This window comes from Halyomorpha halys, unplaced genomic scaffold (genome assembly GCF_000696795.3).
Source record: "Halyomorpha halys isolate HHAL.00 unplaced genomic scaffold, Hhal_1.1 Scaffold251.1, whole genome shotgun sequence".
In the NCBI taxonomy this organism is placed as follows: Eukaryota; Metazoa; Arthropoda; class Insecta; order Hemiptera; family Pentatomidae; genus Halyomorpha; species Halyomorpha halys.
In genome coordinates this window covers 11,481-24,959 of record NW_027106674.1, presented here as the reverse complement: position 1 = coordinate 24,959, position 13,479 = coordinate 11,481, and the positions used below count along the sequence as shown (strand labels likewise).

The 13,479-nt window shown below is 30.0% G+C and overlaps 1 protein-coding gene across 1 annotated transcript in view; it reads left to right on the top strand.

Annotated features, from left to right (window-relative positions):
• LOC106680229 (5-oxoprolinase) overlaps nt 1-13,479 on the top strand; it is a 41,783-nt gene that overhangs the window by 20,590 nt on the left and 7,714 nt on the right. The window contains exons 11-18 of the mRNA XM_067045023.1: nt 199-337; nt 2,394-2,671; nt 3,971-4,118; nt 5,505-5,617; nt 7,830-8,103; nt 8,262-8,509; nt 9,434-9,545; nt 11,442-11,666. Of these exons, the coding sequence (XP_066901124.1) occupies nt 199-337; nt 2,394-2,671; nt 3,971-4,118; nt 5,505-5,617; nt 7,830-8,103; nt 8,262-8,509; nt 9,434-9,545; nt 11,442-11,666 (1,537 nt within the window). The remainder of the gene's footprint in view (nt 1-198; nt 338-2,393; nt 2,672-3,970; nt 4,119-5,504; nt 5,618-7,829; nt 8,104-8,261; nt 8,510-9,433; nt 9,546-11,441; nt 11,667-13,479) is intronic.

The window sequence follows — 13,479 nt, the reverse complement described above, 5'->3', positions numbered from 1 at the left end:
AATCATATAAAAATATAAAAGAAATTAGGAATTTAGACCCAAATTCTCTTAATTTATGAAAATTAAAATTATGTAGATTAAGAAATATAAAACTTGTGACCTATATTGAGTTTAGCTGTTAAATGCCCAGAAAATGGTCCAGATGCCTCCTTAAGAAAATTTATCTTTAAGGTTATTGATAGTTGATATAATATACAGATATTTGACGGAATATGGTTTTACGATTGAGGGAAGAGATATATTAATTGATGATATCAGAGTGAGAGGAATAGGAAAGACTAAGTTGGTTGATGAGGTAGATCTACCAGAAGCAACCAGTCCTCCGCTTGTTGACAGGGTAAGCTTATTTTCGATCACTTTCCTATAACATATTAAAATGAATTTGATGGTTAATTTCTTGCCTGTTTTTTGTAAAACATGCGTTCTTATAAATCAGGTTACACTGATTATTGTAATTTTTAATTGCTTCACTAAACTTTTAATATTATAAACGCCTATAATAAAAAGTCCTTAAATTATAGCTTTGATGTTTCACAAAAAAAGAAAAGATATATATATATACATACATTATAAATATATTCATTTTTTTCTTTGTTCCCTTGTAATCGTAAAGGATTGAGATGCATGAAACTCAACCCATAGAACATGAAACTGCAAATAATTATTACAATTATTTTTTAATTTTACTTTAAGAGTAAGCAACAAAGGTATGGTGCCTCCTAGAAAAAACATTATAATAAAACAAATTACAGAACATTAAATTCTCTATTAAATTAGTACCATAATGTAATCATTATTTCAATTGGTATTATCATAAACCTCCTATGATATTAACTTCATAGACCTTTGGAGTCAAAGTTTACGACCATACTACTTGCCCTTCCTTTAAATTGGTTTTTGTATAACATTTTTGCTAAGATTTACCATTTAGGATTTGTAGGTATAAAACAGAAAGAAAACCCTGACATTTCATAATTCGTTGCTTTAGCAAATTAATTAGCTGCTTAGTAGTTTTTAGGACCACCAGTTCTGTATTTTAGTGTAGAGGTTTGTAAAAAACAAATTTTTAAAATTACTTGCTAATGTATACTTTTTGGACTGGGTTTGATGCTTCGGCTCCTGTACTAGTTTACCTGCTCTAGTCTCCCTTGCAGCTTTATCTATCACTCTGTTTTCTGGCTTTATTCTGTTAACATGTGTTCTTCGTTGTGTCACAATTGTTTTGTATTATGTCCAGAAAAATGTATACTGATAAGGAATTATCAGAATTACTGGCATGTAAATCAGTTTGTGCTTTTTTGTCTATTGATTCGGATTTTTAAGAGATTGTTTCTGTGGGGACCACTGTGTGCACTTCAGGTACTCAAACAACCAGCAATATTATAAATGAAAAAAATATTAACATCAGAAAAATCTAGTGTTTACTATCTATAAAAATAAAAATAAACATGAATATCACATGCAAACATCTAATCGGCCACCATTTCGAAATAAAAAGACAGATGGTATTGTCAAGTTTCGAGAATTATTGTCGGCTGACCTATGACTTTGGTGGCAAATTAAAAAAAAAAAAACTGTTATTTTCAGAAAAAACCATGGATGGATAGACAAATTTATTTTTATTTAATTTTTGGATTCTGCACATCTTGCTGCTTAAAATTTACAATTTTCAGAGAAGGTTCAATATTTTTTTTCTTGGTTAATGATTATTGAAAATAATAAACCAAAAATGAATAGACTCCCAAATTTTAGAGTGCAGATTGACACTGTAAGATCAGATTTTGTTAATCCTATGGCTTCCAGGCTCTATATTACATATTTTTGCTAAATGATGATATTTATGTGTTTGAGAAAGTGGGAGAAAAACACACTGAAGTATGTTAAATTTTAAGTATGATAATATGAAGTGTTGAATTTATTTTTAATTTTCCAAAATTTAATTGTTTTTTGAATGATTGTTAAAGAGAAATCTCATGATTTTAAATGCTTCTTTTTTTATCAGAGCAGTTTATTTAACCATTTTAAACACAAATTCCAGTATCTGTTTCTCAACTTAGTTCCACTAATGTAGTAGAGATATTTGCCAGAGCTGAAGTTAAGTAACATACTGCTTTAGTAAAACTGTAATCCAACTTGCAATGTCTGTAACTTTGAATTTGGTGTCGTCCTGCAATTTCTTAGGGACCTGCGTCTTATTTTGTGGCCACTATTAATGCTTTGAAAATCAGGGATGATTAACTGCCTTAATTCTGTTATATGACAGATATGTGCTAGAATTGAAGGATTTCTATTAATTGGATGCTAACTAAACTTTTATTACATTTATTCTTAAACTATAAATGATTTATATTATTGGTATTATTCCTAAATAGTTTTATTTAATTTATTTATAGGTCACAAAAGTCTACTTTGAAAATTCAGGCTTTGTAGAGAGTAATGTTTACTTAAGCAAGAATCTTACTAATGGTCATGAGATAAGTGGTCCTGCAATTATCATTGATGATTTAAGTACAATCGTTGTGGAACCATTATGTGTAGCCAAGATTTCACCCAAGGGTGATATAAGTATTGATGTTGAAACTGCATCGAAGCCTGTCAGTTCTGTTTTGGACATGGTTCAGCTTAGTGTGTTTTCTCACAGGTTTATGAGCATCGCTGAGCAAATGGGCAGGTATGCTCTCCTAGGATCTATGTAGTATATCTGATCACTCTCCTAGACAAGTGTGATATTATTTTAATTTTATAATAGAATCTTTAATAATGATATGATATCAATCTATCTTGTTTATTCACTTTCTATTAGATTAACTTTGTATAATATGAATTGATTTAATTGAATCTAAATGATCATTTGAATTAATTAATTACATTAACTTTCCAATCCAAACTCTACTGTTAATAGGTTTTAAAAAATTTAAAAAAAAGATTTTCCTTTTATTATTTTTACATATCGAAAATTAGGTAGTATTAATCCTATTCTCTATAATACCTCTTTTTCTTCTTTCCATGCATATCTTTTTAACAATGCAAATTTACTGTTCATGGTAACAATCAATATTTTTAATGTTTTATTTTACTATAAATGTAAAATATGAACTAAATTCGCCTCTGGTTTTTAAAAAAAATTTTTTTTTTAATATTTCAGGTTATTTTAACTTCTTCACATTAGGATTACAAGAAATAAAATCATTAATTGATATAATTCTGTAGTTTGTAATAGTGGTTTTAAGTTTACAATATTTTGTCCCTTATTGGTAAAATGGTTGGTGGATCGACATATATCAATTAAATGTTGCGATTTTTCCTCACATATTTTTCATAATTTGTTTTGTATCAAAAACTCTAACTTACTAATTCTTTTCTATTATTTTGTATTTTCCATATTTCATAGTCAGTCTTTATTAATAAAATGTTATGATTTAGAGCATTTTATTCTCATCTTATTTTTAGAAAATATAATTCAAAAACATATTTGGGACCTATATTTCAATGGGAAAATACTAAAATATATTTCTTTAAAACTTCTCATTCTTTAATACTTCTTTATTTCATTCATAAATTTGAAAATAGTTTTGTTCATGATTCATCAAAAATAGCTTATAAATCCTATGTTTAAATAATTTTTTTTTGTCTATCCTTCTAAGACTAGCCTTGCCTTAGCTGTGTCCCATAAAACCATACAATTGATCAAATAAATTCTATTTAATAATATAATGCATTAAGCCTTATTTACACATATTATTCTTTATTCACTAAAAGAACAACATTTTTCTTTTATTATTGTTACATAAATAAATAAATTTGCTAGTATTAATCCTATTCTCTATCACAGTAGTTTCCTATTAGTTGTCTCCAGATCAAGTGTAGTTGATTGTATTTTAATGAATAAATGTAATATATTATACTTCTGTACTTTATCATAATTTTTTCCTTGATACCTTGTTTTAATTATGTGTTATTGTGAAATTAGGGTTCTTCAGAGAACAGCTATTTCAACCAACATAAAAGAAAGATTGGATTTTTCATGTGCTCTGTTTGGTCCAGATGGAGGTCTTGTTTCAAATGCTCCTCATATTCCAGTTCATCTTGGTGCGATGCAGGAGGCAGTTCAATATCAGGTTCATACTTATTATTTTCTTTTATTTAAGAATAACTGATTTATTATTATGATTTTTTTTCACTTGTCATTCAGGGTCTAGCAGTTATAACTGTGTTAAATTTATTGCTCATATATAAATAGTTATTGTAGTCAATAATAGTGAGTGTTTGGTCTCACTCTATCCAGCCATCCTCCACCTGACCAGTATGGTACCCCAAAAGAATTGCTATTTTGTTTTTCTTCCTCTCACCTAAGCATCAGCCATCTTCAGATCTAGTATTTCCACAATGTTAGGTGGATTCACTATTGGTGGTTCTTAAAACTATAGGCTTCTATATAAAAGGAAATATAGACATAAAGGCGACCTTATCAAGAAAACCTACTTACATCTTATTGTAGGCTAGCTTAAAACATCTATGGAACTTCTAAAAGGATGATTTATGGACAGTGACTCAGTATTAATTTCTAGAAGGTTGAATGTTGAAGATTTTCATCATCCTTCCCAAATAAGAAGAGTTAAGTAATCAGAGTATCGAGTATAAATGAATGTACTAAATTATATAATCAGCCAACAATTAAATAATCACTTTGGTAATGAGCTGAAGTACATGTGAGTGTATAAAAAGATTCATTGACAAATTGTGGGCTTTAAACCAATCATGATTTACTGATTGTAAGATTACTCCTGCCTAGTAACTTTTGTCAAGGCTAAATTACATCTATAGTAACCACAAAGATTAGCTTACCTAAAAGTTATCCAGATGCTATGCTACGAGTTATACTGCATTAATGTAACTGTTATTTAACCTCACTCACATATAATTGGTGATTTTGAGATCGGCAAATGCAAGTACACCAACTGTTGTCTTAAACTTAATTGATTGTAAAGATACATATCCAAAGGTTAAGGGAGGATATGGAGAATAAGTAAACCGTTACAAAGTGTTTCTATTTCATCTGACAGATTAACTTCTTCAATCTTAAAAGATCATAAGTCTTAAAAAAAAAAACTGTTGAACTGATAAAATTCTTCACTAACACTCAAGTACATAAAAATAGATTCATTAAGTGTTTAGGTAACATGATCAAGAATATTAATGGATTGTAAAAAAAAATTTTTTAATACCATCTCTTTCTGCTACATAATTCAATTCTAGTCGATACCTGTTCTGGGTGAGATTTTAATATTTTTAAAATAAAAAGGCTCTCTACTGGATTATTACAGTAGTTGAATATTTTTCGAGGTTATCATCGAATTAAGGTAATGAAATATGATGATCTGTAAGGTTTTCCATCTATGAATCAGGTTTGTTTTTTTCAGCATGATATTATGTATTTTATAATAATAAAAATAGAACGTTATTTTTTTTTTGTTTACCCTAACTCGATTATTAATGATTTTTAGATGAATGTACTTGGTAAAGACCTAAAAGAAGGTGATGTCATCTTGACAAACCACCCAAAGGCTGGTGGATCTCATCTCCCTGACTTCACTGTCATTACTCCTGTCTTTTACAAGTAAGTAAATGATTTTTTTTTTCACTGTCCCTCTCCCACCCTTCTGGGCTAGGTAATGTATTGAAGACAGTATCTTTTACAGGTAAATTATTTTACTATCACTTATGTGTGCATATGGCTTAATAAGAATTTTGAATTTTATGACTTAATGAAACCATGACTATAATGTCATGTCATGTCATGTTATAATTATTTTATCCCCTTTACCACTTGCACAATGTGGAGTTACGATTTGTAGAGTCTGGATTAGATAACTCATTTTTGGACCATCTCTCTTCTCCTACTCCAGTCCATATCCCACTACCTAAACACTTTCCTCACAGGAAATGTGCAGTCTTCCTCTTGGCCTTCTTCCCTCCACATGAGAGTCTCATACGTCTTCCTGGCAGTTCTTTCCTGGTCCATCCTAAGGAGGTGTCCAAGCCACCTCAGCTTGTGCTCCTCTAGGATGGTCTCAGCCAGTTTAACTCTGAGACTAGTCTGTATAGTGCTTTTCCATACTCTCCATGGACAACTCCAAGATAACACATTTCCATGGACCATGACTATAATATTTAAAGCCATACATTAGTACTCAGTAATTATGTTTATGATTTAAAGACCAAATAAAAGACTTCGAGATAAATATACTCATTTATTGCTTTCCTTCCATTAAATACCTGTGTGTTTATTTAGATGGAAAGCTTTCATTGATAAGATATGTCAAAAACCTAGGGTACAAAGGGATTCTTTTTCCTCTCCTGTGCTAGAACAGTCTTTCTTAATTTAATTGAATTATTATTGTACAAGGTCCATCTCTTCCCTTTTTGCCTTGAGTCCAGCCTTACATTAAAACTATTCTAAAAGGTAGATAACTCAAAATAAATTACCAAGACTGGTAATTAACTCTGTATTACATTAGGTGAGAATATTGAAATCCCAATAATAAGTGATTTTATTAGAAATAATCAAAAAAATTTTTGCTGTTAAGGAGGTTTAAATTATTAAGTATTAAATTAACTTATCAGTAGTATTTCGACCGATGATGTATAGATGTTAATATAAATATAAATTAAATTCCAACAGCTCTTTCTGGTATTGTATGTAAAAGTTACCCAGAACAATAAATGCCTTCTAACTTATGCTTATCACAATCTCACAAGAAACTCCTATATTCAAATTTCAGATCTCTAGTGCCTTCCTGTGCCCCATAAGGGTGTATTGTATGTAGATATTTTGAAATTCTATGATTTTTTTTAAACATTATATGTTAGGAAAAATTCTCAATATTACCTTAAGCCATAGACCGCATGAACTATCAACAGGAATTTCTTGATCGTCCTCCAGCATTCAGTTGCTGTTTTCTGGGAAAAACTAAAACAAATCAAGGAAAATATGGAGATAAACTAGTATAACTCTGATGGGTGTTAAGCAGGAAAACCTAAGTCATGTATTATCAGTCATAGGACATCTTTATCCATATTGGTACTCTTACATCTTGTTGAAGCTGTAATGGAATTATCAAGAAGTACAATTATTTCACACAAATGAATGAATTTTTGAGTTTGGATGTGCTAATGAACTGTTTTCATAATGATTTGTATTGAACTGTATTTAAAACTTTTTTTCCAATCAAGAAAAATGTGTTAAACTTCAAGAAATAAACAATTTTAAAAAAAATTCAAACTATTGCTTTACTTCGTAAAATCTAAAAAACTTTTAGGATGTTAATATGGCTTAGAAAAAGATGTCCTGTAGCTTTGGTTTGTTCTGTGCAATATTCTGCAGATATAGAGTTATTTTTCTCCAATTTTTCCTAATTTTTGGAGAAATAATTAGGTAAAAGTAAAGTTGAGAATTGTCAGGTATAGAAATATATAAAAAATTAAAATAATTTTAACATCTGTATTTTGATTAAATTGACATTTAATGGTGTATTAGTTTTTCAATTAACTAACTCATTTCATGAAAAATTTACACTTTATTAAAAATTTAAACATCATTCATACTTCAATGATATGATATAATATTACATTAGACTAAACATTACAAAAAATTGTAGAAGAAAAAATTTATTTTAAACTGTGCCCTATGATTTTTATCTCACAGCTATTGTAAATAAATATGTACATAAAACTGTCTGTAATTGCATTATAAACACCCTAATAATAATTTTTATGTTCAAAATTTGTCAGAGTACAATATATTTAGAAATAATCTTGTATTTTTTTAGAGACCTTCCTGATCCAGTATTCTTTGTAGCAAGTAGAGGACACCATGCTGATATAGGAGGTATTACTCCAGGTTCCATGCCTCCTCACTCTAAAACTTTGCTAGAGGAAGGAGCATCATTTAAGAGTTTCTTTTTGGTTAGAGGAGGAAAATTTATGGAGGAAGAGCTGATTGCTGAATTGATGAAACCAGGAGAGATTCCAGGCTCATCAGGAACTAGGAATTTAGCGGATAACATTGCTGATTTGAAGGCTCAGGTTGCTGCTAATCAAAAAGTAAGATATTCTTCTCTTCCTGAAGATTATTACTTTTTTTACTCAAGTAGAGGGAGTGAAATCTATTTGTTTTTTGCTTAGATGTGCAATTTTACTTAACTTAGAGCAGGATTGAAAACATAGCATTTAGAAAATCTACTATTGTTCTTTCTGTTCAGGGAATTAAATTGACGCAAGAACTTGTTGACCACTATTCTTTAGAGGTTGTCCAAGCTTACATGAGCTATATTCAGCAAAATGCTGAAACTGCAGTGAGGGATCTACTGAAAGATATTGGGAATAGGTACAATGATGGAAATTCCAAACAAACGTTCCTCTCTGCTGTTGATTATATGGATGATGGGAGTCCAATACATTTTTCAGTTAAAATTGATATTGATTCAGGAACTGCTATTTGTGATTTCAGGTAATTCTATCTAATCAAGTCATACTTCTATAATTCTTTACTTCTGCAAGTCATTTATCTATGAAAATTTATTTTTAATTATTTTAATAGCACTTACATTATCAATTTATTGTTCAGGGATTTCTTGGATCAATATTATTTTTAGTTTAGACCATCTAAATATTATGAACTAAACATTAAAAAGTTATCAATTCTGATTAAAAAAAAAACACTTCTTTTTAAATCTCATTAGGAAAAAAAAATTCAATATATGTATTGTATATTTCAAAATCAATAAATTTCATACTTTTAGATGAAGACAGAGAAACTAGAAAATTAAACGCAAGTTGTGAAATGAGTTTATTCAATTAAAATCATAAAATAAATGACAACAAAACCTTCATGATATGTTCAGCTTCAGGAAAAGATTATGGTTTTACCCTGTTGTGTGCAATGTTCCCATCATTTTGACATCACCATCTTTTTTGAGATCTTGAGCCCTACCCTTAGAATGTGGTTTTGTTTCCGTTGAAGAACCCTAACACTTTGTTTATTGTCTGAAGGATTAAACTGAAAGGTTCAAACCCAAAAGTCTAAAAATCATATAAATACAGTTAATAATAAAGACTTAGCTAACCCGAAGGTTTGATGCCAATACCAACAATCGTTCTCTATAAACATTTCTCCACTGACGACCCTCCAAACTCAAATCTACTAAATCAGATAAATAGAGCTAGGATAAGCTTCTATTAGTTTTTTTAATGCTATTTTTTGTCATTAAAGATATTGTTCCAATTTTTGTTTTTTACTGTTATTAAAAGCACCATTTTCTGTAAATTTATATGTGGCATTATACCAATATTTGTTTTAGTATTTAATTTTACATAATTTTATTGATTTATTAATGTTTTTTTAATCTGTATCAATCACTGTTTTATTTGACAGTGGAAGTGGTCATGAAGTATGGGGTAATTGCAATGCTCCTAAAGCTGTCACTTTATCTGCTCTCATCTATTGCCTCAGGTGTATGGTTGGGTATGATGTTCCATTGAACCAGGTAAAATTTAATTATGTTATCCATTTATCTGAGTCGATAAAGAATGTCAATGTGATTTGAAATTGTCTAATTTGTTTATGACCTGTTAAAATCGTATAAATGACATTGTAATAATTTGACTAGATCTTAATAGATAGAATTTTTTTTTAAAGATTATTATTGAAATTTACAACTTTACATTATAATACATTCAGTAAATTTGATCTCAGTTATAATTGAGTGATACAGCCATGTAGAGAAACTACCCATTGGTAGCATTCTAATGACATTTTTACATTAGTAGGTCTTGTGCCCATCTTCTTTTCAGGCACCTCAGAGGATTGTCAGGAATGGAAGAGGAAGCAAGATTAAAAACTATTAGGTTTTGGTGATTAGAGAGTTTAAAATGGAAAGAATGATATCTGGTTCGGGCTAGTTCGGTTACATATGGAACTTAAGGTCTTTATGTATGATTTTATTTGTGACAAAGTAAGGAAAATTAAGGATTTTTGATTGTAAGGATTGGATATGAGAGGAATTATGTATGATTTTATTTGTGACAAAGTAAGGAAAATTAAGGATTTTTGATTGTAAGGATTGGATATGAGAGGAATTTGAAGGTTTAGTGGAGCCCTAAAGTTCAACTCCTTATGTCCAGTATGGCCTTATTACAGTCATGTAGGTCAACCTTTTGTAATGAATTTGAAGTTTAGACCGTTTGTCTAGTAAGTGCTGTAAAAGTTGAAATCCTGTCTTTTCAGTTTTTTGTGAGGATTCCAGGTTAGTCGTTTCTCCAGATGTAGTCCAATGTAGCAGATCTGTTTGATAGGGATAAGAGTAACATTATTAAAAGAAACTGTAGGGTAGTCAGTAGGTTTACGACGAAGGGTAAAGTTGATTTGATGGGATTTATTTTAATCCTCCAATTACGACACCATTCTCTGAGGGCTGTGATTTGGGATTGGAGAGTTTGGGATGCATTTAAAGGGTTATTATTATTATTACCTCTGAGCACACTTGTGTCATCGGCATACGTGTTGAGGGTAGTGTTAGGATTGGTTGGGATGACAGCGGATAGAATTTTTAAATGTTAAATGTAGGAGGTAGTTCTGATAAACTAATAAAATCTGTAATCTTTTACATTACTTTTTAAAAACTATATCTACTTTTGAATAGGTATATGAATAAAATTGGAATAATTTTTAATACTAATCTTTTTTTTGTTTAAATTATTATTTATCAATTAGTAAATAGTCAAAAATTATTATCAAAACTAAAATAATGATTTCTACTGTTAAGTTAAATCAAATTTATTAAGTTATAGCAAATTCTATTATTTAAAATTATAAAGGAGATGGTCAGGGGTGCAGTCAAAAGGAAACAAAAAATATTGGAAGAAAATAGTTGACCTTATGAAATAGATTGTAGGAAGATAGTTCAGGTGGCGGTCAATAAAGGTATTAAAATAGTAAAAGAAAATTATTTATTGTTAACCAATGTTTTGCTCCACTTTGTAGGACTTCATCTGGGCTGTCAGGTTGAATCAGAGATGTCAACACTCCCCCAAAAAAAAAACTCAGGGATAGAAAATGGCTTATCATAGTGGGTAAAGTCATACATAAAAACTTGAAAATTCCTATTTTAGTTATCATTTTCCCTCACATACTGAATCATAATAAGGTGAAAATATACTCCCCTAAAAGTGTGAAATATAATGGAAATGTCTATTATTTTCAGGAAAAATATAGCAATAATGATAATTGAAGTTAAAAGTGTATGAGGAAGATCTTATGTAAAGTACATCATAAACAACTTTAGTCTTTTGATTCTAAGCTTTATTTAATAGTATTTTTGTTTCTGTTCAAATAATTTTTACAATTATAGGCATATGTATTCATAGAATTGTATATATATTAGGGCTGTCTGGCTCCTGTAAAAACTATAATACCAACTGGCTCTATACTGGATCCATCAGAGAATGCAGCCGTTGTAGGTGGTAATGTTCAAACCTCTCAGAGGGTTGTTGACGTCATCCTCAAAGCCTTTCAGGCTGTCGCAGCCTCCCAGGGATGTATGAACAATATCACCTTTGGTCAGAGTGACTGGGGCTATTATGAGACTGTAGCAGGAGGAGCAGGAGCAGTGAGTAGTTATACGAGTCATAATCAATTAAATTAGTTTTTTAATGTATTTAAAAGTAATACTGAAAAATTCATTGATCTCTACTAAGTGTTTTTTTTTCAAAATCATATTTCTGTATAAATGCTATCATCCTTTGTTTTTGTCATGTGTTTCACTTAGATGCAAAAACAAAAATAAATAAATAAAAAAACTGGAACACCTTAGCTTGATGTGATAACTTAATAAACTTTCTTTAAAATTATTATTCCTAAAATACAGTACCACTATTAAGACATACGTTTCAGTTGATTTTCTTTTCTGGATAATTTAAAATTTTGAGAAAAATTATGTATAGATGATTGATGACCATTTGCGAATTAGAAGGAGATGGTGGAGGGTTTAATCAAGATATACAAAAAATAGTTTATTTTGGCCAATATTTCAACCCATAACACAGGCCTTCTCCCCCCTCCCCTGTGTAGGTAGCATTGGTTTATTCTATACAGAGAAATATTAACTAACTATACTCTACAAAATCTCAGTAGGACAGTTACCTTATTAAGTTGGATATATCTGATTTACTAATATATTATACCATAACTATATCTGTTGTACATTTTTGTTTATAGATTTCAAATATTTATGTATGTAACATATTTTTGCATACTCTGTTACTTTTAATATACTATCATAAATAATTTTTGATCTGTATCTAGATCTTTGAACAATATTTCTCTTTGGTAATTCTATGTCAAACATTGAAGTATAATATGTTTAAGGGTCTTGTTATTGCATTGAAAAGTTTCAGTTAAGCCTATTTTGTACAGGTAGTTATTGGAAATTTCTATGCTTCGTCCTTAGCCTAATATAAGTTTTTATGAGGTGGAAGTATGAAAAGACATCCCTCCCAATAAATAAAAATATTAAGAAATTTAAAGATCAATACCAAAAAGATGTATTAACTTATATAGAAATGAGTAATGAACTGATAAAAAAGAATATATATTACCAAACAGATCTATTAATAAACCAAGAAGACATTATATATGATAGAGTAAATTAATGATGAGCTGATAAATTGCCGGGGTTTCACATGAATTCACATGCACAAGGAGTGGAGGGTTTGATGCCGTTCTTCAATTTCAGGCACTTTTTAAATATTACTCGATTTAACTATCTTAAAGTCTCCTCTTCCCATTTTAAACTAATATTTCAAAAGTGATATAGGAATGTCGCTCCCCGGGAGTCTTAGTGGGACAGGTCTAGCGGAGAAGGATTGTTTTTGTTTTTTTTGTGTTATGATCTTCTCTTGTGAGATTGTGTTATGTCGTACATCGAGCAACCTACTCGCTATAATTGTTTGTTTAAAATCAGATAAGTAAGACTACCACGGAGGGGGGGAGTGAAGGGTTTGATGCCGTTTTTCAATTAAATTATTAATGAGAATAATATAAATATTAACAAAAATAAAGAAGTTGGGTTTTTTGAATTTGTTGAAATTTATCATTTATTGAAAATTAACTCTTTATAAACCATAAGGAGGCAATACTTCAAGTGGATTTTGTTTTTTAATTTGTTAATAAAGTGTTAATTTTCAATAAATGGTACATTTCAAAAATTCAGAAAATAGAACTTTGTCTCTAACTTTTTGTATTGTCCATTAAATAAAAAAAAACCGTGCCCGTGTAGGCCTCGGCGCTTCGCGCCGAGGCGACTTGTTTCCGTGACAACGTATACTCTATAATCCTCTTACCCCCACCACCTCACTCTTACCCATCCCCACCACTACCTTCTCCGTTACGGGACACTTTTGCCTGCATGACTCTCAGCATCT